The 25,123-nt window shown below is 39.5% G+C and overlaps 1 protein-coding gene across 2 annotated transcripts in view; it reads left to right on the top strand.

The window, feature by feature from the left end:
- Window positions 1–24,874, top strand: part of VSTM4 (V-set and transmembrane domain containing 4) — a 31,495-nt gene extending 6,621 nt beyond the window's left edge. The window contains exons 3-9 of one of the 2 annotated variants that reach the window (XM_014250565.2): window positions 3,020–3,088; window positions 3,867–3,974; window positions 6,472–6,505; window positions 10,085–10,150; window positions 11,471–11,583; window positions 12,410–12,471; window positions 23,207–24,874. In XM_014250565.2, the coding sequence (XP_014106040.1) occupies window positions 3,020–3,088; window positions 3,867–3,974; window positions 6,472–6,505; window positions 10,085–10,150; window positions 11,471–11,583; window positions 12,410–12,471; window positions 23,207–23,332 (578 nt within the window). In that variant the 3' untranslated portion in view covers window positions 23,333–24,874. The remainder of the gene's footprint in view (window positions 1–3,019; window positions 3,089–3,866; window positions 3,975–6,471; window positions 6,506–10,084; window positions 10,151–11,470; window positions 11,584–12,409; window positions 12,472–23,206) is intronic. The other variant, XM_005520589.3, reaches the window with a different exon arrangement.
- The last annotated feature ends 249 nt before the right edge of the window (window positions 24,875–25,123 follow it).

Below are 25,123 nucleotides of genomic sequence, written 5' to 3'. Positions count from 1 at the left end.
ATCCTAAATGCCTGTAGTGAAACATATGGATTTGTCCAGAGTTCTTGGAGAGGGAATGGAATGTTCCAAGTAAGTGGCAGCAAAAAGAAAAAGCAGTATAAAATATTATCATGCCACCTGTCATACACCTCCTCACAAAGAGACACTACACATCTTTCTTAGCTTCTCACACTCTTGCTAATTATAACACTGAAACTTCTCATTACTTTTTACAGCTAAACTATGGAGTTAAGATCAATGAAGTTGAATTGGAAAGAAGGGAATCTGTAATTTTTCAGTCCAATTCTTAAATAATATTTTCCCCCAGACTTCTAGTATGAGTCATGAATATATAATCAGAATAGGGATTTGAGACCTCATGACTTCATCATTTTCACACTGTCTGCTCAGCTGTATTGCTGCTCTCCACTTCAAATGACCCAAAGCAGAGCAGGAATCCTGAGGCAAGCGAGGAAGGCTGGCCAGCCTGTAGAGAGTTGTAGACACCCTGTGGGGATCTGAGGCAAACACCACAACCACCTTGGCCGCTTAAAAGCATATTTATTCTAATTCAAAATCCAGATTAAAGATACCAAAAGATACCTGAAATATTGCATATCTTTAAATGCCTTAGCGACTGTTTTACCACTTAAAGCCTCATGACTGGAAACGAAGGACCACCTTTGCTAGCATAATGCACCCTGAGTGTATGGTACTTGCTGCATTTGAGAGGGAAGGTAACTCTTTTCCAAGTACTGACAAAGTTTCCAGTTTTCCCAACAGTAACACTTGGGCTTTTCAAGGAAATTTTATTCCAAACACATTTTGTATTTTATATTATGATCAGTTACACTTTTTATTGCAAAGGGATTTACTTATATTACAGTTAGACCCAGGATGCAACAAAAGGAGCAATACAAATTGCCTGAAGCATTTGGATACTTAAGTTGTACTGCTTGTGCTTTATCAAATAAGGTACCAGAGTTCCATCACATCACTGTTGTTGTGTTGCCTAACATTTTGTTCCATTTTGAATTTTGCCCAAATTCAAAATAGTATCTTTAGGCTAAAGCACCAGGCAAATTTCTTAAAACTTTGCCTATCAAGCAGAGGCAGAAATAGAACAGTCCTTTATTTTTTATTATTTATTCACACAGGAAGAGGAGGTTACTGTGCAAGACACAGATTTCTAGGGAGAAAAGGATATTTCTGCTGCTTCAAAATATGACTTGATCTTGAAGCAAGTTGACAGCTGGATCTGTAGTATCTACTGCTATTCATTTATATCCAGATTTTGTTATTTGCTAGCAAGTTTGTTCATGTAAATTTGCACAGGCCATTAAAAAGTTTCAAATACATTTTGTTGCAACACAAATTTGTACAAATACACATATTGGACTTACAGAAAAATTAATTGAGTTACAGGCTATAATTCCTTACTGTGTAATGATGACAGTTAAATTTTAGCTACATATCTGGCTTCTCCTTTAGGGAAAAAATACATTTCTTTGGAAAAGAAGCCCTGTTGTGGAGATGGAGTCCTTACAGTTTCTGTCTCTGCACTCATGTCAACTACAGCAACTCTGTAGTGTTTTCAGAAGGTCCACCTGAAATTTGAACTGTTGCAGTTTGCCCCTTTCAGTGTTGTGAATACAAGACATCAGATAGCATTTATAAGAACGGTACTGTTATATCTTGTTAGTAAAACCAACAAAAATCATGTGCCAATGTTGCCAAGTGTCTCCTAATCCAGCCATGCAGTGTCTTCTGTCAAAGATAAGGTCACCCTTTTCTCCTTCTCCCATATTCTCATTAAATGCATCTCCTTCTTTCCTGGACTTCAGTGTCATCAATATCAACCTAAAACCAAGTTAATTATAGGAGAGAATACACCAAGAAACTTGTTTATCAGAGACAAAAAAAAAATAAAAATCAGTAAGATGGTTCTTCTACTCCCTATCAGAAAACTCAAAATAATCAGTATTCTTCTCAGAACAGTATTCAGCACCCCAAAAACATCATTTACAATCAGGCAATCCCTCATGATACTGCACATCTCTTAGGAGGAGCAATACATGTTCCAAATGGTTTACAGTCCAGGAGAAGAGACTACTTATAGGAGGTCAAACATAGAAAATTAGGCAGTCCAACTATAATCCCATGGCATGAACCACAAAAACAAGTAGATGATCACAACAATCTGTCTTGTTGGGAAGTTTATTTAAGAAAATTTCCCATAGAAGAAGGTCTGAGTTCTTAAGTATTAGTTGCATGTGGTACTTTCTAATAGTAAAAATGTTGCAAGATATAGGAATCCAAGATTATTTTTTTCCCAAAATGAACAAAAGCCTTTTTTTCAGGGAAGTTATCACAAAATACTTGCCAAAACTCTGCACATGTCGTGCTTCCATGTAGCAAATGAGTAATTTGTTAAAATATTCAGGATGAGCTTCCCATCGCAACTGAAGAGAAGATTTCATTAGTCCTGAAAGCTGTATATCCATTGATCTAGCTCCACACTTCACATCCTTGCAGGGCACTCTTTAAGGAATTCCTTTGCCAGTAAGATACTCGTTTTCTGATGATTTGCCACATGAAGCTCTCTTGGAGGTTCAGACCTCACTGGCAATCCGGAGGACATTACCAGACTCCCATTTCATTGCAGTGATCGCTAGAGGAAGAAAAATCATGGAATTGGCATAAGTGACATCATCTAATCTGATGTCATAAAAAGTGTCAGCATGCATAAACAATCTGGCTGAGGAGAGAAGAGGGGGTTTTGAACAATGTTTCAGCAGTCAGAGAATTTGGATTCTGGTTCTAGGCTGTACAGCTGTAATGATATTGACAGTCATGCATCCTCCTGAAACAGAGAGGACAATTCTGTGCAGCTGAACTGTTTCATCAAAAGGCAATTGGATGAAGCAAGGTCTTGGGGCACTGAAGTCTAAGGCAGAACACATTTGCTTCAAGAGGTTCAAACTTTTTATGCCACATATTTTCCAGTTTTTGTCATGTCTTCTTTTTTTTTTTTTTCCAGTGATTTCATCAAAATCTTCTGATCATCCCACTTTCAAGAAAAACCATGAAGCTTGGAAGTTTTTTGAAGGTAAAGACACATCTAACTGCTACTGTTTTTATACATGCTGTTAGTTTAGTCCAATGGATGGGACAACTAAAGTGCCCCAAATCAGGACCAATTTTGCTAGTTCTGTGAAAACCCAGCCTTGCCTGAGAAATCATCCCAAAAAGTACAAGGGGTACTGGGAAAAAGAGAATGGAAGAGTCCAGCTTCAGTTTCTTGTTTGCCTGTTATGGCCAATTGAAAAATAACCGCTGGAAATATGTCACAACACCTCAATAAAAGCCATGAAGGGAGACTAAGGCTGTAGTTTGAAAAAGAAAAAATAATCATACAAAAATTTCAAGCCAGTGCTGCCAGCAGAAGAAGCAATTGCAGACTTTCTTCCTTCTTCCCCAGTCACTCAGCACTCTCCCCACTTGTTTCATCATTTGTGTGTTTGTTTCCTTTTGTTACACACACAAAAAAAAAAGGTACAGATGTTTGAGCTGGGAAATAACCCAACTGAAGTCCTTTTGGGTTTTGAGTTGTTGCTCAAAAAATCCCCAAAACCCAAACCAGTTCTTTGTTTTCTCCTGAAAGTCTCAACTCAAGTGCAGTTACACGTATTTGCATTTATGCAGACTTCAATCAAATTTTAAACTGAGCAGGATACTATAGGTAAGTTTCAGGAGGGTTAAACTGTTTCTGAACTGTTACACTAAATCCTCTGGCCAGAGTCTGTTTAGATCTTGTAACTTTTTTCTGCCCTATCATCATGAAGCATCAGCTGCAACACTGACCATTATCTGTGCTTGGGTTTCAGATCTGTACGTGTACGCAGTGTTTGTGTGTTCCATAGGAATCATCAGTGTTCTCCTTTTTACACTTGTCATTCTCTGTCAGTCACTTCTGAACAAGAAGAGATCCACAGGTGAGCAAATTGCCATTCCTCATGACTACAAAGCCCTTGACAAGAAGTGGGGCAGGGGGAGGGGAAAAGAAAATGCAGAGAAAGCAGGAAAAATAAATATTTCCTTGCCTTGATTGTTACTTCAGATAAAATTGGTAGGAAGAAAAAAATTCTGCCAGCCAAATTAGAACAAAGACATTTTATTTCCTTTAAATAGGAAGGAAATAAAACTTTAAATTTGCTCTGGACTTTTCAAAAATCTTTTGCCTTTGCACAAACATAAGTTGAAGGTAATTGGATCTTCTTTCAAAGGAGACCAAGTGATGAATTATTAAGTTCAATTCTGACCAGAAGCTAAAATTTTGCATGATTCATGTTTCTCCAAACATGTAGAAGGGTTTCAAAGCAATCTTAACTTTGGTATTTTATTCTCCTTTCTTGAGTAGCTGTCAATATTCCTGGGAATTTGAGGGGTTTTATTAGCACTCTCTCACTTGAAGTATTTTCTGAAACAAAAGCATCATTTCAATGTTCACATCTGTCTTTTCAGAATAATATTTCAAGATCAAGGGTTACTATTTCATTCTTTGCCTCAGAGGTTGCATCAAAGCCGTGTTGTTGTAAACAGAAGTGCTATTTCAGATCTGTGGGGTAACAGTGCAGGCTCTTCTTTCATTTCCGTTTAAAAGTGGTTTATTTGGAGACCTCACACAAGCTGCAAGGATGAGACAGCAGCACACTTAGCAGCCTCCATGTCAGAGGAGAGTGTAGGGACCACCTTTGAACAGAAGCTTTCCGAAGGAGTTTGGTTAGTGACTTGCTTTGTTAATGACAGGAGAGAATCATGACTTTGCTGCCTCTGCATCCTACACAGATCCCACATAGGAATGAGTGACTCAGATACACAAGTGAAAAGACATGTATGCCAGAAATAGATGTACAGAGAAGCCCTTGCCTGACCACAAACACATTTCAGGCTGTGGCTCCATCTTCCTGGTAGTGCACTTAGCAGAGTAGCTGTGATTCTAACTGAACCCAACAACTCTGCTTGCCAAGAGGAAGGAGCAAGATCGATGTTATTCTTCCTACCCTGTTAAGTGATGACAAAGGTTTTGTGCCAAAGGAGTACCCACACTTAAGTATGTTGGTCATGGTGAGTCACCCTGAAGCCACAAGCACTAGTCTGGTGTGTCCCAGTTTTTCTTGAGCAGACATTGGGTTGGAATTTGGTCTTTTTTGTCAATTTACTGCTGTGAGCATACAAGCAGCTTGAAGGAAAGGTCTATTTACACTGAACCAACACCAGCTAAATAGTGAAATAATATACAATATAGAAAGGATATACAAAAGAGAAAAAGTAGGTTCTTCTGAGCTGCTAAAGCCATTCTTTGCTACCCAGATATCTGAATATTTGCGTGCTTGAAAACATGTCAGCACTGTACATGAGCATTCCCTTACTCCTGAAGGATCAGGCCTACTCTTCTCCTATACATTTAATAAAGGCCTGACAGGTAGATCAAAGCACTGCCTTGACTGCCTTAAACATTGTCCCTGTGTTAATCCCAGCTCCTGGTGCTCTCAGCACCCATTTCCTTAGGACCAAAATGCACATCCTAGGAGCTGTAAGGCTCTTTTATAATGGGAGAATTTAGCTAAGTCCAAATATTAAATACTTTCCCATAGAGAGGGGCATAGTCATGTGAGTGCCCCATTGTCTGGTTTTCATGGTCCTTTAAAGAACAGAGAATGACAAGGGAGGGGCATGTCTGTGTTGCATTCAACTTCACATCACGACCCAGGGATGCTCTCTCATCCTTCTGAGATATAAATTGGCAGTAGGTTGACCAGAAGAACCAGAGCCTGTCCTTTAAGAGAGGCATAGAAGCCACAAAGCCACAAAAGAGCACCTTAATAACCCTGGCTCCTAAAAGGCTGCAGTGGGGGCAGCTGCCCTTACTCAGAACTACTGACTCAAAGGAATACGAAGTAGGAGTATTTACACAGTTCACACACACAGCTGTCAGAGACAGGATGGTGGCTGGACTGGACCTCTGATGTGATCCCAGAAGGGATCCCTTTATGCCTATGGCCACAATCTGACTTACATTAGGAACAGTCGTGGCTCCTGTGGGTGAATGGTTTATTTCAGGCTTCTGGAAATAAATACATGCACCACAAGGGAAATAAAAGTCTTCGAAGTAAAATTACTGGCCTGCTGTGCTTTTCCTTAGCAAGCTGTCTTTTGGCTGGGCTGACCACTGGAATGTGTGTTGCCCAGCATTTCCACAGAAGATTTTTGGTGTCGTTTAACACATTCCCCTCTCCCAAGAGCAGCTATGTCTTTGAGTCAGACTGCATTTTAAAGCCCAATACAATGTATGGTGACTATCATTAGCTCTTCCAGTGTAACAACCTGGAAACTCCACCATCTCAGCAGCACAGGTCTGTCTGCAGAGCCCATCTGAAACTCATAAGCTATCATAAGCCACATTTTCTGTCTTTTTCTTTTCTTTAACAGTGAAGCACTACCTGGTGAAATGCCCCCAGAACAGGTAGGAGATTACACATCTCTTTACTCTAAACCAAGGTACCAGTTCTGGATTTGTTTTGCTATGCATGCTGAAGAACAGGAATAATGTTTTCAAAATGCTTATGGGAACATAAAGAGCTGCAGATCCCTGACTCATGAATGTGCCTGCTGTGCATGAAAAGGGAGATCTTCCTGGGCTAGCTGTAGGTCCTGCAGGTGTTCCAGTGACCAGCCTCTCCTTGATGCTCTGAATTGATTTCTGAAGAAGCCTACTTTCATTCTGTGTGGGTTTCCAGAGTTCCCCAGGACCTCATGGGATGGTAATGACTTAAACTGTCCATGCACATAAAACAAATCACAGTGTTTCCCAGGGATTCCCACACCCAGGAATGGAGTGAGGTTTAAAAGTAGATTTTCAAGGCTCACAGTGTGTTCACTGCTGAAGACTCCAAGTGATGGGAAAAATTCTGCTGCTGCTGCAGTGTTAATCACTGTCCCTTTAAATACCACCGGCTGCCAAAAGTTTTTGATGGTGTGGCTGTAAAACTGATTTCTATTGTATGATTTTCCTTGTATGTATATTGGACTGGGACTGCAGTAAAAATATATGACAAGTATTTTACAAACAAAAAAGATGAAAGAGGGATGCCTCATAACAACACAGAAGCACAGCTGTTTCCCAGTTTTCAGTGACAGAAACCATGTGTTTATAGCCTTGCAGTTTAAATCCAATACCTCTCGATATCACATACTCTTTCTCATAATCTCTTTAGACACTAAGGGATTCAATGCCAAATATAGCACACCCAAGATCCTCCAACAGTGTGATTTTTAGTGCATTTTTGTGGGATTATCATGGTATTCAATCTAACTGGTACTCAGATGGAAGTGAAACCAAAACAAAGCAGCACAGGGTTCAGGAGAGGCCAGTACAACCCAAAACTTTCACATTATTCATGGAGAGATCTTTGTGACCTTGACCAGCCATTGCACCATCCAAAATTTCAGAGGCATCTCAGGAGTTTTTATTTTTTTCCTGTGTGTTTTTGCTTTTCCCCCTTTCTGGGAACTGCTGGGACAAAGTTGGAATTACAAAACACAAACAAAAAAGAATGGGGAGGGGGAGGAAATAAAAGTATATTGGTAGGGAACATAGAAGGAAAATGAGACCAAACTCATGGAGCATGGCAGTCAGCTAAAAACTCATACTACAATCTCTGACTCTCTGGGAATAGGTGATGTAGCAGTGATACTGCTGCAGACACTGAATTTAGGAGGCTGAATAGCAGGGAGAAAAAAAGCCAATGTCATTTCTTCACCATAAAACAGGTTCTCTAGAAGTGAAAAAAATGCATGACTCTGTATGGCTAAAAACACAGTTTCATGTATTTCAGTGTGACAAGTTATGCTAATGAAATCCTTGATCACATGAATGCATGCCTGAAGTGCATTAATTCGGGGTTTAAAATTAAATAGCTGTGAAAGTGTTATCAGCATCATAATTGTTACGCTTCACACTTGGTACCATTTACTTTCCATGCTCTGCTCAAAACACAAACCATCACTTCCTTTGAACTCAGTGCCCTTCACCTACAAATTCCTTGACTTGGAACTTAATTCAACACACTTAGACCCAAAACCTACTGTCTAAATATCCATTAGGCCAAACTGATTGACTAATTTGCATTAGATTCTTGCCATTTCAGCCTTGATTAGAGAAGCTCAACTCCAACTCCCTTAGTGATATTTCAAACCCAGAGTAGAATCCAGTTTCAAGATTACATTAATAGTCTGATGTCTAAGAAATGTCTGTATTCCCACTACAGTCATACCTAAGCACGTTAAAATATTTTATGTCAGAATGATGTTTTTACTTTTAATTGGAATCTAAAGCACAACGGGATAAGTGATTTGCCCCAGGTCTCACAAAATGGCCGTGGTAGAAAAGAAAATTAAATCCAGATTTCCTGAGTATAACAAAACAAATATTTAGGTTTTGGTTTGCTACTTGACCAGTAACAAATTAAGGAAAAAAGAATTGAGTTGACCAAAACCCACTTTTTTTTACCACATTTTAAAAATAACTACCTAAATAAAAGAGTACAGTTATTTTTAGTTTTCCAAACCACCTAATTCCATTTCCTGGTGTTTTCTTTTCTTTAAATGCCCCTTTTCATATTATTTTTCTTGTTACTGGATCATTTTGCTAGTTTTCAGATCCAGAAACCCCCAGGAGGTGAAGCTTTGAAAACAGGAACATTTTTTCTGTCTTTTTTATTTGTGTTGGCCTGAACTCTCTAGTCCTTCAGTGACTGTTCTTCTGGAGATAAGCAATTGGAGGTAAATAAAGTGTTTGCCTCAGAAAACTGTCGATCTGTACACCTTGGTTCCACAGTGCCAATCTCACATTACAGGAACAAATTCTGCCGCATAGAACAAGAAACAAGAACCCAGCTGTCCCTGGCACCTTTTCACACAGCTCTCGTGTCTGGAAAATATCCAAGTAACTCCCAGTTCAGTCAAGTGAATTTTTTGTCACCCCTCTGCAGACCTATGACAAGAGAAAATAGCTGACTTAGATCACAACAGGAAAAGTTCCACATTCTAGACTCTAGTAAGGATAGCAAAGCCGAAATTGTAGCAGTTTCCCAGGTCTTGTAATAGCCATGACCTCCAGGGAGGTCTCCAGGGAAAGGAGGTTTTCCAGGGAAACTGCTGCCCTGGTTCCATGATGATTACACACCTTCCACAGGTTACTTCCCTAAACCCCTGTATTTTTCTTGCTCTCAAAAACTCATTAGATCCTTCAAGAAATGCACAACGTGACATTGTTGAAACAGAAGCCAGGGTGGCTGAAGAAGGAGCTGGAGATAAAAAAACTAACTTTCCTTTAGACATAGAGCAAGACAAGCTCACAAAGAGGCAGTGTTTCAGAGCCAAGGAGACTTTTCTGAGCCTGCTTGTTTGGTTTGAGGAGCTCAGTTCCAAGACAGCAAGTATAGTTATTGTATCTCCCAGAATTAGTTAACCCTGTGCGGCTCTGGCATTTAAAAGAAACCTGCAAGTCTCAAATGCATTTCTTTGTAGCTTCACTTTTCCTGGCAAAGCAGGAATAATAACTCAGCGCAATGAATTGACACTGAGCCTTTTCATATATTGTGCTTAAAGTTGTACCAGAACAGCAGCATCTTTAAGCTACACATCTGCCTTAATGACCTTGGATTATTAAACCCAAAAACATTAAAACAAATAATTCCCATCTCCTTGTTGGTAGTCTTTCTTCTTGGTAGTTTGCTGTTTGTACAAAGAAACCAGGTAGAACAGTTTCATTTTCTGCTGGTTTTAAACCATTTTGTCTTGATTTTAGTATAGAAACAAATGGTTGTTGTGGGATAGGTTCATAGTAGAGCAGCCAGACTTAGAAATGGTTTCAGTCCAACCCTCAGTTTACATAAGATGTGATTTATTTATAAATCATGAACATATTATATTTTTTAAACACTTTTTAGAAAGTTTGGCAGCAAACCTATGTTTTTTACTGAGTACATGAAACAGAACTCAAGAAAACCAGCAAACCAGAGTCTTTTTGTAATCCACACAGGTGTAAATTCAGAGTGATTTTACAAATGGTGGTGACATTCATGTGGATTTACAACTGTGTAAAATGGTAATGCCTGTAATTTTGTTGTTTTTGTGTGGGCAATAGCTGAGACAACTTAACTTTCATGAAGTCTTTGGCCCAGTCTGAATATTTTATTCTATTAATATAAAGAGAATGTTTCATTATACAAAAGAATCTGGAGAGGAACAGGAGGTTGGGACAAATGGCTTAAAGTTCAGTGGAATAAGTGTTGCCATTGTTATGACTGTGGAGACCCAGTTGTGTTCCATGGTGTGGTGGAACCCACATGAGAGAAGAGAAAGGTCTCCACAACCATGCTGCCTGACCCTTTCCCAGGGTGAGCCCAGGGGCAGATGCAGCTGAGCAAGGACTGCTTACCAAGTCACCTCCATCACTGTATTCATCATAACTAAACGGTTTACACTCTCCCCCCACCACAGCTGTATGTTAAGGTTCCTTTCATTGCCTCTTAAGTCAGCAGTACAATTTTATTCCCCTTTACCTGCAAGCAGGGAGCCCCTGCAGGGTCAGTTACCACTCAGGTGAGCCACAGTGACAGTCGCTGCAACCTGACTGCATATCTGAGCCCTGAATATTCAAAGCAGGATTTTTGATCTCAGCCTCTGGGAGGTGATAAGGGTAAAAAAATCCAGCCTTAAAGGATGTTAAACTCTAATAGTCCAAACACAAAAGCTCTCTTGGATAAGAGTCTCTTTACAGTATAACTTGTATTCTTCCCTCATAGCACCTTTTCAGAACAGACGTACTGGAGAAAGTCTGAGTTAGAGAGTGGAACACAGCTTCTTGTTTTATATTCCCTGGACACACTGGTCCCCTTGAAGAAAACAGATTTTGCAGATGTGGGTTTGTGTGCTGCCTGAAGACATGCTGCATGCCCTCCTAGTCTGTCAGCCAATCTTAGCCTAGAATCTGCATTGAAGATTTTGCTTTTCCATACACATCCCATGGGAGCTTATGCAACTATTGTAATCTGTCTGAGCCTCTGACCCTCGAGGACAGGCAGGCAGAAGTTCACCCTGGGTGCAGCAGTGGGGTCATACATGCTTTTAAGGAATAGGTGCCATGAAAGGGGTCTTGTTTAAACCTGACAGTTTGCATTTTCTATGCTAGGATGAGTGAGACTCTTAGCATTTCTCAGCCATACTATATGGCTGAAAAAATGCGAAACCCAGAGCATTTCCCACCCCTGTAAGAGGTTTCTCATATATCCAGATCACAGTCCAGGTCATTGGGCACAGACTCTCACAAGTGGAAGGTGACATGTTTGCATGAACTCACAGGAATAAACTTTCTTTCCCTCCACTGACTTCATTTTCCCCTCACTTTTGGGCCTGTGCTTTGCAGTTCTGGGGAGACAGTTACCAGTGTGACCAGCATGTCTCCTCTACAGCCTAAGAAGGTAAAGAAAAAGAAAGAAAAAGAGAAACTGGAGCAGCCACCAGCCATCCCAGCAAAAGGTATGAGCACAGAGGTATTTCAAATCCTGAGCACAGCCATGGAGGGAGAGCAGAGCATGGGAAGTCAGGAATCCTGCACTTTGCCACTGTCTCTGCCTGTGAGGTGGCCTGTTCTTGCTCCCACCTGTGGGGGAAGAAGTTCCCAGTAGCTGCTGCTGGGACAGGCTGTCACCTCCCTGCAGCTTTAGCCATTCTGTGATGCTGCTTAATGAGTCCAAGCAGGAGGTCTCAGCTCCCACTAACTAGAGGAGAGAGAGGAACCTCTGCAACAATATGCACCATGCTCAAAGAGAAGATTAAAGTTGGGCAAGTTGAAATTCCTTGTTGGGGGTATTCCGAGGGAAGCCAGCACATTGCACTCTTTAAAACTGCTGGTGCACTTGGGAAGTGAAGCAAACGGAGCAGATAAAGAAAGACCAACCTCTAGGGGACTTCATTTTCCAAGAGGATTTGCAACTCCGGGGTCAGTCTCACAAATTCTTGGGTGTACTTTCTGAGCCAGTGCTGAGCCAGTGGGAGAGTGGAGGGAAAGGACCTGAAGATTTCCTGTTAGGTCACAGATGGTCAGTTCTCAGGGGGTATACTTGCTCTAGCGTTCCCATACAAACAGCATGTCTTGCATATCAGATTCTTTAATCTTACGAATTTTTCTAATTCAAATCATTCATTATGCCTCCTTGTAAAATATGAAATGTGGTTAAACTCAGTAGATGCATTTGCTTCTAATTTGATGATAATGTGCCATTTATAAATTGCTAATGCATATACTAAAAATGACAGTGAATGATAGTAATACAAAATGATCCCTTAATATTTATTTTTGTAGCTCCAATTGCCAATAATTTCCCGAAGCCCAAGCTCTTGAAACCTCAAAGAAAATTGATCCTGGTGAGTAATTTTCTATGACATAACTTTCTGCATATTCTTCTCTTTCATTACAAGTGCTGTAATGTTGCCAGAACTCTAGGTTCAGATATTATAAATTACCTTAAAGAAATCATACAAGTCCTTTTTTTTTAAGTAATAATTTTTCAAGTGAGAAATTATCTTGGTTCTTTTAATTTTGAGGATTATTTTACATCAGATTATGTTTTCAAACTTTCTAACAGTGGTCATGTCTACAAACTTGGCCTGTCCTTAAAGGAAACCTGCTATTCATTCTCACGTGCTTCTGGCAGCTGGTCTTTTGGGAAAAAATACCAGCTACTGACAGAATCATAACTGCACTGTTCACATTTCTTTTGAGACTTTTCAAATGAGAAACGGGGAGCCTTATTCTGTACTTCACTCATGTAAGTCAGAAATGCCTTGAATTGCAGGAATAAGACGGATATATACATATATATATAGTTCATACTAAGGAAAAAAACCTCTTCATATAATAGCTTCTCTTGGTTATGAGTTTCTGTTTGAAAAATACCCTTGCAGATACACGCTAGACAAATCAGATGGATGGTGAGATGTTTCTTTGCTTTTTTAACAAAGCAGTGCCTGGACAAGACATCCAGTGGTGACAGAGTGACACAGTTTTATACCAACTCACTTCACCTATAGCTGCAGTGGTCTGCTATGCTCCTGCTATGCTCTATGTAGTCAATAGAAAGAGAGAGGAGTTAGAGTCAGAGCCTGATGTTCCTGGTAATTCAGACTACTGCTCTGAGTTGCCTTTTGGGAATCCTTTTTTCCTTCTCTGGCAATAGAGAGATCCCAGAGAGACCAACTCTCTACATTAGGTGAAGGTGGGTGCCTAAAATTATGTCACTGGAATAACTCAAATGCCGTGTGATGGTTTCACTTTTAGGTGAGGCATAGAGCTGGGAACCTTCACACCAATTGTCAGTAAACTGCTTTTTACAACCCTGGATACCTGGGCATAATGCCGGTATTTTAGAAGAGTTCAGCTAGTATCTTAGGCAATTTTACTGCTTGACTATGAAGCTTGTTGTACCTCTGCTGGTCCTGCTGGGATTGCCCCTTGGCCAGACTCTGCTCCTAAAGGTCAGGCTTTGGTAGAGGAAGAGGCAGAGTTTTAAAACTCCATGAAAAAGGCCTTATGTTGACACAGGTAATTGTGGCAGGCCAAAGCTGTGCTAAGAGGACAAAGACACGGATGAGAGCATTTGGAACCAGGGGTGGCAGCCACCCTTTGCCATTGTGTAAATCCCAGTGCCTGGGCACATCAGTAGTCTGGCAGTCTTCAGCCCTCTTAGGAAAAGCTTTCACCAGTTAAAGCACTCAGACTCTTCCTATAGGTCAGTAAAGCACATCAACACCTACTGAACTTGAAGGAAATCTGTTTCCAGATACTTTTTCTTTCTGGAATAATTCCAAGGATTGCCCTCAAATAGCTGTTGGCTCTTCCCTTCCTGCTATGCAGCGCCAGTCAAGGTCCAAACACTTTGGAGGTGAGCAGGAGTAAAGCCTTTTCAAGCAAAGAAATCAGCTTTGTCTCTCCTAGCACAGCTGAGGATCCACACACTGCATGCAGACAGCAAACTCTGTTTTAATGCCTCGCTGTTGGAATTCAGTCTGGCAGCTGTTCCCATATGTTGCTCTCTTCCCTTTCATATTTCACCTCAGAGTGCACCTGGAGAGACGTAGCAGCTCACAGAAAGTACACAATCTGTGGACATGAGTTAGTTTTAAGTTAAAGTGATCCAACAAATATGGACCCACCTAGCAATAAAGTGCATTAAGGGACAAAGTAAACTAAATCAAAGTCAGTTTGAAAGGCACATTCAAAAGCTGACCAGGGCACTTCCCAGAGCAGTTTCCCAATTCTGTTCCTTTTGCCTCCTTTTACAACACAGTTGCCTATGTTTTTGTATTCTCAGGAAAAAATAATCCATACTTTCTGCTTTTACACTACTTTTTTTTTTTTTTTTTTTTGTGAGGAAAATTAAACTAATTGAAGTTAAAGAAAAATTGCAGAATATACGGAGAAAAAGGCATATCAAATACATCTAAATGAAACTTTTTTTTTATTTTTACCAAATTTGTCGCCCCATTTTAATTCTCAAAAAATTCTCAGATTTTAAATTTTCCATCTGCTTTGGGGCTAAAAAAAAATTACCATCATCCTGCTAAATCTCTGCAGGATAAAATAACCTTTTCTTTCCAACTATAATGATTGCACAGCTGGTGTCTACACTAGATCTTTTTTTCATTGATGGCACACACCACGTAATCACTACCGCAAAGACAGACAAAATTGCCAAGTTTCTGGGCTACTTCTGTAGCTTCCCTGTGCAACCCAAGGAAGGGACTATATTGGGGCACCAGGAGAATATTCTAGAAAACCTAAGCTAACAAGCTAGAGTGTAAAGGAACATTACAAAATAATTCCAGTGTTTTGGGAAATTTTTTTGTAATAGCCTAAATACCAGCAAAATTATTTCCAGAGGACATATGCTTTTGGTTTCTTGAAAGATGTTTATAATAAACTAGAGAATTTCTTTTGTTGTTAACGTGCTAGAGTGGGTTGCAGTATAGTTTTACAAGAACACAATAACCTGGATAAAATATGGACATAATCTCAATGAAAATTAAAAAAAAAAAAAGAGAGAAAGCCTAATACCAAGTTCAATTGCATAGCTTTGAGTAAAGCCTTTTAAATACTCTGCTTAAGTCATATTGTTTTAGCCAGAATAACAATTCTATGCTCCCCCTGTTGCAAAAATATTCCCCATCAGTGTCATTCTCTATTAGCATCAATGAGAAATGTGTACAGATAAAAGGAAATAGATATGCTGAAATGCAAAAAGGAATGTTTTTTTATAGCATGCAAGAAGCACAGAGAGTCATTACGAAGAAGAAAATTCTGGGGGCCCACAAACTCTTCTCTCTAAGGGCTGTTCTGCTCTAGCCTTAAGTACTTAGCCCTTTGAGTTGGTAAAAATAAATCTTTCACTTCCTCAACCAAATTTTCTGGTAGGCCTTTCATTGCCTCCTAGAGATTAGCTGTCATAGCCCAAGAGTGTCAGTTACAGAACATCATCTAAATGAAAAGGCTTTAGTGGTTTTTCATGAAGGTTTAAACCATCAATCTTAGGAGCTCCTGCATGATTCACTACAACCAATGGGAAGGATGTGAATTCAGGTTGGATCAAACCTTCAGATCTTTACTTAAGCAAAATTTTTGTTGACTTCTTCATTTTCACTAAATTTTAAGGGGAGGAATACCTTCCCAGATAAGACTGCTATAGGGAATCTTCTGATTCTGCCACTGACGTGCACTCTGCTACATCATATAAATATCACACTTTGAAATCAGGTAAATATCTCCTGTATTACAAATTATCCACTTGGGCTTAGTCCTCTGTCTAGTTCTTAGGACATTCAGACATGGCCGTGTAAATCTCACAGAGTTGGCTGTTCCTACACCCATTAACCTCTTGAATTGAATAGGATTAACCTCTCTATTGAATAGGATGTATCTGGCTTCTCTTGTTCCCCACCACAGAGTACCTGCTGTTCCTGTGTGACTTCTGGAGCAGTGTCCTCTCAGTGACCATAGTGCTGAGCTATTTAAGAGAAGCACCCTTCTGCCTTCAGCTCATAGAGCATAGACAGCATTGTTTATTTCAGCATGGACTGGATCACCAGTGGCTCAGTGCTACTGAGATGGCTCAGTGATTACTGAGAGCTGCTTTTGATGATAATGGTGATGTAAAAGCTACTTGAGAAACAGAAAGGGATTATGGTTATCTAAGGTGGAGGGAAATCTCTAGCAGTCAGTATTTTGTGCAATTAGTAGAATTCCTTAGTAGTCTTAACTGTAGGTACCATTGGCCCTTTCCTTGAGAAAGAAAAAGGAAGTGAAATACATCTGCTCAGTAATTTGTGAATTCTGAAGCTGGGAGCAGCCAGGTCTTCCCTTCCACTGGATGACTTTAAATTAAAAACTGTGCCACCCTCTGTTAGAAGAGTTGCTTCCTCTACAACAGGTAAACAATGAGTGATGATTTAAGCTCCCAATTTCTTAAGGCATTATTTACCTCCACAGACTTTCAATAAGACCATACATACGATATACAAAGGAGTGGTGAACAGTTCTTCCCTTGACTCCTTGTCATTCTTTAAAATTTCCATTCAGTCCTCATAATTCTGCTCTCTATAAGATGAATAATGTTTTGGATTTTTTTTCAGTTTTTCCATAGGATGTGAGATGTCCATAGGGCATGAATATCAGGAGCACTTTCAGGTTGACACTTGGAACTCAACATACTCAAAGCTACTGGGTTATGCTTGCTTCCCCATTCAGATTGAGTTGCTATCTTTACTCCCAAGAAGGAACAATTTGTATAAATACGTAAAAATTCTTGTTGGATCTGTGTTGAGACTTGTGTATTTACAAAATCCCACAGTAGATGATTTTTGTGTGATGACACTTTTGGAGTGATAAAAGTGTCATTGGTGGAGTGAAAACTTTTAATTACTTCATTGGCCTGATTTCCAGCAATGTTGGTTTAGAATGTAAGAATAACTGCAACTATAAAAGCAATAGAGCATTACAAAGGTTAGAATGCTCTTCCCTCAAAACTCATTCAGTGGGATTTATCAAATCATCTTCATCCCTGACTCTGTAATCATAACTTCTGTGGGATTCAATAACAAAATTTAGATGCAATGGTGAAAGAATCTTCACAAATTGTAGATATATATACTCGGGGAGTATAGGAAACATTTTATGCTATAGGGTGTAAAAAATAGGCATCTTATTGGGAAAAAAAACCTGCCTTTTTTAACTGATAATGCCACTAAATGACATAGTTACTACTCTCCACATTTTCCAATGTCATATTTCTTAGCTTTTTCACTGAACGTCTCTCTTGATATTTCAGCACTCTTACTGGCCAGTAGATGGATTTCTAGAGGATAAGTCATTTTGCAGATCTAGCTTCAAAACTTCTGCAGAAGTAATTTCTGAAGCTCCTGTGTTCCATGGGGATCTCTGGCTTTCTGCTACCAGTCAAGTCACTGACATTGGCAAACACTTGAAGCTCTTAAAAAAAATAAATCTTCTGACTTCTGAGTCATGGTACTATCTTAATGAGGAAGTCATTCCACTGAAGCTTATAGGGTTAATTGAGCATTAAGAGTATTTGTGGCCCTCAGGAACACTACTGATTTCAGCACAAGAAAGGCCACATATTAAAGCGAGGAATTTTTCAATGTAGATTAAAAGCAGGACTGTCAAAGGTTAATCCTGTTCTCTCTGAAGCTACAGTGAGGTTCCTCCTGCCTGACTCCACTGGCAGCATGTGCTTTATCCACTGTCCCTGGTGGCCCAGATAAAGGAGTTGCATCCCATCCACCAAACATGCTGGATCTGTGCTTCAGCACATCCTCACTTCCACCTCCATTTCTGACCCTTCAGTGATGGCCAAGCTGGCAGCCATATCCCAGCCCCTCCACGGCTGTTAAAACCATGCTTTGAAAAGGAGATACGCAGAGGAGATCCCCTTGCCCTTAGGCTGCACTCAGCATGCAGTTTCCACCCTTCTGGGCATGCATACCGAGACAGCCAACAATCTCTTCCTGAGCTAACACAGCCCAACCAGTTGGCCTGGGGAGCCCTGTCTCAACACTTTCTGGTGGAGTGTGCTCAGCAGTGACACTGGATGCTCCTGAGCTGTGCCATCTGGACAGTATCTGCATTTTTCTGTGGAGCTTTTTACCGACTGTGACTACAAAACAGGATGTTTCTCAAACATTAAAGGAAAAAGGCCAAAGAGTTTGGCTTTTGCAAGAGAAAGGGAGAGGAAAAATAAATGGTAGTTTCAGAGTGTGCTTGTTAAAACAGGCTCCTTCATGGCAGTGGGCGAGGCTGCTGCTTGCTTGGTGCTGTGGAGTATCCTGGTGAGAAGTGCATTTCCTAGAGACTGGATCAAACAAACATTAGCAGCACCTCTTGACTCAGTACCTTTCCCATTTGCACTTTCTGCAGCATTCCCAGGCACCACGTGTCCACCCAACAGCAGGCATGGCCGGGCCACAGGTGGCATTTGCCATGTACTGGCAGTCACACCAGCAAACATCTGCAGGATTGGCAGGGATTCATCCTTGCGGACCTAATTCATTCACCTATGAATGCAGGGCATGCCAGTGAGGGTGCAGTTCCATTTTCAAGTGTTTCTGGAGAAAGCCAGTTACTAAAAATTCTGTGAAGCTCTGACTGGAATTTCATAGAATCATAGAATGGCTTTAGAAGGGACCTTAGAGATCAGCTAGTTCCAGCCCCACTGTCCATGTGCACGATTTGGGACATATGCTTATCCAGAAAACTCAGAGCCAAAAATTCAATTTCATCTATAGTTTTTTTTTCTCTCCTGTGTAAAAGTCTTTCTGTATCATATCTCAAACAAAAACTACATTACCTGTGATTATATAGACACTGAATTCAAAGGGGAATGTCTGCAGCAATAGTCTCTAAAATATTTGAGACTGAAATGAACTGTCAAGATAGGCCTTTTCTGCTTATTTTTGATAGTAAACTAAAAATTCACATTGGGTTTGGCATCTTCATGATAACATGTGTTTTCATGGAACAGTGAGATTGCAGCAGTCTCTAAGTGCAAGTTGGCATCAGTTACTTTTCCAAAGAAGTTAAATTTATGAGGTTATTATGTGCTTGTTTTCTTTATACCTCATTACAAATTTGGATAATAGTAGTCTTAGTTAAACTTCAAGAACTTTCAAGTCTGACATTGCTCACAGTAAACATCCTTGAGGCTGCAAAGAAACAAACTAGCTAAGCCTGGCAGGAGCAAAATTGACATTCCTGGTAATTATGACATAAAATTCAGAAAGAATAACTTTGATTACAACCCAACACTTCTAGTTAATTTTTATATTCTAGACAAACCCAATTAAAACAAAACTATATATACATATACTTTAGTTTCTTTTACATATTCACATGATAGACCTTGCAGATTGTTTAATAAGAAAAATGTTCCTATAACTGAACTCTTTTGAGTAGTTGCCCATGGGAAACCCTGTGACTGGAATAAACTAAAACTGGAAGAAACCTGGAAGAGGAATCATTTTGCATTTGCCAGAAGATACACTGGAAAATAACTCTTCCTAATTTATATTTTGGCAAAGTGTATGATCCCAAGATGAGAAAACAGACATTCAAGATAAATACTGTATCTAGGAATGCCACATTCGAATAGAATCCTATTTGAAGAAGTCATTCAATATTATTTTAGAACAATTGATGCAATTTTTTAGAAGAGGATGTTGTAGCCCTAGAAATCCCAATGACCTCCTAGAGGAAGAGTCAGGACAGAAAGAGAAGGGTGACTGGCCAGTCATTCATTGTCTCTTCCTCTTCTGCCCTACCTTCCATCCCACCTATAACATCAGTTATTAAAGTCACGCCATTGTTCCAGAAAGGAGCTGGTGGCACGGTTCCAGGTTAACACTGCCAACACAATATCCAATCCTAATGAGAGATGAAATTGTAGAATTAGGGTTTTTTTTTCCCCCTGTCTGCTCAAAAAAGTTGGTCTTGGACAAACAAACCAGCAAAATTAAATTAAACATGTGGTTGATAAATGAAGTGCAGAAGAGTGTATGGAATAAAAACCTGGCTACCACAGGTACTTAAAGTACTGTTGGCTCCCATGCACTGTTATTACACATCTTTTGCTGAAAACTGTATACCTTTCACAATTTTGAACCTCCTGTGTGTTTCCTCATATTTTCAATCAAATTATTACATACTAGAAATATGCATAAGGGAAATTATTCTACACATTTTATGGTGTGCTGTTGCTTGTAGCAGTAATTGAAGTACCTTTTCCACTTATGAAAGTACTAATTTTATTTCGTTTTATTGCTTTTCTAGATGCAATTATTTATTTAGTGTGTTTTGGCTTTATTAAATTATGTTTACTATAGGAACATCATAAAAATGTATGAAAGCAACACATCAGCCACTACTGCCCAATGACTTGTTTTGGGGAATCTAGTGTTATTTTTCATATCCAAACATAATAGAATAAGGTAAGAATAAAGAGATAATCTACACTAGAAAACAATGAAATTTTGAGATAATATAATAAAACACCTGGACAATATGATTTCATAAATCTTACTTCTAAAATTTACATGAGCTGGGCATTAGGGTGGCTATTTTAGGACATGCGGCATTTTCTAAATGGAAACATAACAAAAAATACGATTAAACAATAAAGGGGAAAACATATACAGATTTAGCTTGTCCTAAACAACTGGTACCTACAGAACAATGAAAATATTTCTGCCTCAACAGATGTTCTGCATCAGACTTAGAAAGCGTAGAGTTTTTGTCTGGCAGTGACCAACAGCTTTGTTTCAAAAGTTTTATCAGATTCATTTTAGGAGGCTTTTCACATGCACTGTATCAATATGCATTGAAGGTCTAAAACTGGTAGCAAAATTCCCAATACCTTCAGAGACTCAATACACTGTCAACCACTGAAAAGAAAATCTTCAGCATTTGTTGGTGTTACTGTGGTGTCCACCCTCAATGGAACTCCTGTTTTTAGCTTCTGTACTACATAACTGAATAGACAGGCACATATCATTTGACATCTCAAAAGGAATCTTTAACTTAACATAAAAGCAAAAAACAACTGAAGTGCCTAGAAACTGAGGCCAATACTTTCAGGATAGAAAGAAAAGGGCAATATGAAAATTTTTCAGGCATCACAGCAGTTGACCAAGAGTTTTTTTTCTAAGCCTTTAAGCCAAGGTCAGGATAGGAGAGATGTCTTTCTAAGCACTGTGGTTGAGTTCAGCTTTAATATATTAACAAAGAAAATATATTATTTGATTTATCGTACAGTCAAGATCCATCTGGATCCACAGGAATTCCTTCTGTCATTACACCAGAGAATTCAGTGAAAGCAGGAAATTTTCTGTGTTGTCAACAGCAGAGCATTTGATAGTGAATGAGGAGCAGAAGTTGAGATCAAACAGTGCAACACGTGGAAGTGGGGGAGGGAGGGAAGACAGTGTGAACAGTGAAATGCAAAGGTCCTGCAGGCAGTGCCCTGCACAGGGCTTGTGCTCACATTGCACAGATCAGCTGACTTCAGTGACACCACTTGCAGCAGCAGCTGCGCAAATTCTTGAAGATTTGATCTGCAGAGAAGAAATAAGATCAAATTAATGCTGGAAAAGTGTAAACTTTCTCACCCTGATGGAAACAACCTGAAATGCTGAGTGTGAGCAACTGTCAAGGCAAAAGGATAGGATTCCAGGGCAGTGCAAAGGACAGGAAGCAGGAGAGCCCAGGGACTGATTTCAGAGCTTATCTTTGAAGCATCTTTTAGATGCTTATCTTTTTAGGCAGAAGGCAATGCAATAATTATTCACATTTCAAGGAAACAGGACTGTTTTGTGTTAGAACAGAAATAAATAAGCAATAAATAAAATGTGAAACTTCTGGCCTTGGCAAATACAATTTCTTCCTAACATTTAAGTACTGTGTGGAAAATCTTGGTTTATGAACTTTGAGCTGGTTTTAAGTTTACAACTGCCAAAGTATTTCTTAGTCTGAGAGATGCAACCTTTTCATGCTTACTTCTTGTGACTGCAAAAATATGCATGGCTGAAATGGTCTGGATTTTTAATTAACTTCTGCACTTCAACTTGAGGACACCAGTTGTTGGTAGAACACAGTACTCTAGAAGATAAAGAACAAATTCTACAGTTCTTCACTTACTTAGGGCTGTAGAACTTCACCCTTTTTCAGGGAGCGCAGACCTCAGTTTTCTATAGATGAACTGAAATCCATTTCAAGTACTGATGATCTCACAATTCCACAGCAACTCTTATTTGTTGCTACATTTTCTGAGGTGAGTTAGACATGAACAACCCACTCCCAACTGTGAGCAGAACACCCATGGGAGCATAATGCAAGATTTTCCTTTTCCAAGCCACCTGAGTCTGGATGAAGCTACCAATAGTAGTAGGCAGCTTCTTCCACACATGAGAAATTTGTTCAGTAAATTTTATCGTTTTAAGTCAAATTCAATCATTGTAATACAGGGGATAGTTTTGGTAGTATGGCCTTTGTTCCAAACTCTGAACTCATCTATAGCTTGGCAAAAGTGGTAAAATTCCACTGGAACAGCAGTAATTCTATCCAGTTTTTTCTGCCTTCTGTGTATTTTTAACATTTTTTGGTTCTGTTAAGAGATATACTGAGAGGCTCTGTGAGTGGCTGTGATTAGAGATGTAACTGGTCCAAGGTTTACAGCTTGAGAGCAAATCTGGCATATATCTCTCAAAATGTGAAATCTGCAATAAATAAAATTGGGAAATTTAGTATTAAGGAGGATGAACATTTTGCTAACACACATCTTTCAAATCTGTAATGTTTGAATTGTTGAAATGTTCTGTGTTAGTGAAATTAGAAGTAAACCTGCAAATCCTACTTAGCCCTGTTTCCTATTTTTAATATTATTTTTATTTCATCTTCTATGAACTAGCTCTAATGCAGAGTAAACTGATTAACAACATAGTAGAATTAGAATGGGTGGGAGAAGAACTATACCCAGTGTTATAAAATATCTACATTCAGTGGTAACGACATTATCATGAATTTGTTGGTTCTGTTTTGCAGCCAAAAATTGCAGAGGAGAATTTAACATATGCTGAACTTGAACTGATGAAGCCAATTCAGGAAGCCAAAGGCATTTCCAGTATGACAGTCTACGCACAGATACTCTTTGAGGAGAACAAGTTGTAATAGTTCATGACTGTATAAATGCCCTTTGTCTGGGTTCTATTTAATTCTTGCTGTGCTGTTTATTTATAAAAATCATGCAAATGTCCTTATTTTTTTATTTTCATTCATGCACTTCTATTTTTCTGTGAGACTTTTAAACACAATGTAGTTGAAAGTAATCATAGAAAAAGCAGATGGTCAACAAGTGACATCCCAGGGATACCCTCTGTAGTGTCCTATGCCCCTGTTGGAAGTGGACTGAAGTTCCACCTGGGACATTTTTAACACTAAACATTATTACTTCTTTAATGCTAATGTAATGAGTCCAGCTGCAATGTCAGTATCTTAGCAAGCCTCAGGAGGACTGACAGCAGGACCCATACACATCAACCTGCTACTGAAGGAAAAGACTGCTGATCAGGTAAAGGGCTACTTTAATGCACTTTGTCCCATCAGAAAAATATTAACCCAATAAAGCTGAGACTTTTTTTCTACACCCAAGGAAAAGCTAAAATGACTTTTTCTGGGTTTTTTCCCCTTCTCCAGAAATAGTTTAAAACATTTGTGCTCTATGTTTTCAAATTCCCCTTTCTAAATGACATTGTCTTAAAAAACTTACGTTACTTTTAGTATGGTGTTTGAAATAAAATATTTCAAAATAATCTACAGGTTACATTTATAGTTAAACCCCCAAGATTTAAGGAAGAATATTCATAGCTTGGGAACATCTCCCAGGATTTGATTTTTTAAAATTCTGATTGGGAATAGGGAAAACTTGATAGTGACTAAAAAACTGAGAGAACCAGGACACTGCTTTTGGTCTTGGTTTAGTTTGGTGTTTACAAATCTGCAAAGGTTTCCTCTTGTAGCCTGCACTAATGAGCTGCTGATCTAGAAGGAAAAATTACACAGCTTCTCCTTCATATGGAACAGACTCTGTAAAGCCCTGCTGACTTTGATGTTATTTCTTTGGAAAGACCAAAGGAGATAGGGAAATGAGCCTAATGTGAGGACACAAAATAACATTCCTCCTTCTTTACCTCTCGATAACTGAGAAGGCATTCTTCCTTTTCCTTTGATAGAAATTCATGGAAAATGAGCTGTTCTGTGCCATCCCGGGCATTTCATGAAGAACAGCTGGACTGATGTTTTCAAGCTCATGTATGTTCAATGCCTGAATTTCCCCAAAGCTCAGGGAGAGTTTGATATCCAACATCTTTCTAATCTTGGGAAGCTTTAACCCTTGAGTAGCTGTGCAGTTCATGGAGATGTAAAAGCATGGGCTCTTGAGGTCACCATTAGGTTGTGGAGGGCCAACACTTGGCATGTGCCAGGTCTTCTCCAGGTCTGTGAGGGAGACCCGTGACAGATTGCTCATTTAGCAGCATTTGATGTGGATTTTGGAGTAGCGCTCCTTGGGTTCTGGAGTCATAACTAAGGTGGTCCAAGTTACTTCTTCCTTTACAGGTCACACCCTTTTAGTGTTAGAACAGCTTCTTACCAGGACTCAGAGCACAGCTGGGAATCATCACAGGAACATTCATGCCCTTATTCCCATTACTGCATGGGAGTGCAGGAGAGGAGATTGGGGGGACAATCAAGGATGGAGACATGCATCCACAGGCAGCCATGTGACACAGCACATCAGTGCCTTTTGGAAGGGTTCACCAGAATAAGCGAGTTTGCATAAACTGCTTCTCAACTTTTTGAACAGTGGTAGGTGTTCGGCAGCACACCTAATCCATTACTGTCTAGCCAGGATCTGTAAATATAAAATGCAGTCATCATCTTCCACATTGGATAAAAATCCCT

The sequence above is a fragment of the Pseudopodoces humilis genome, chromosome 9 (genome assembly GCF_049639895.1).
Source record: "Pseudopodoces humilis isolate 2021_Gansu_Grassland_sample_001 chromosome 9, ASM4963989v1, whole genome shotgun sequence".
Classification (NCBI taxonomy): Eukaryota; Metazoa; Chordata; class Aves; order Passeriformes; family Paridae; genus Pseudopodoces; species Pseudopodoces humilis.
The sequence above is the reverse complement of the archived record's forward strand: the minus strand, read 5'-3'. Positions and strand labels throughout refer to the sequence as shown.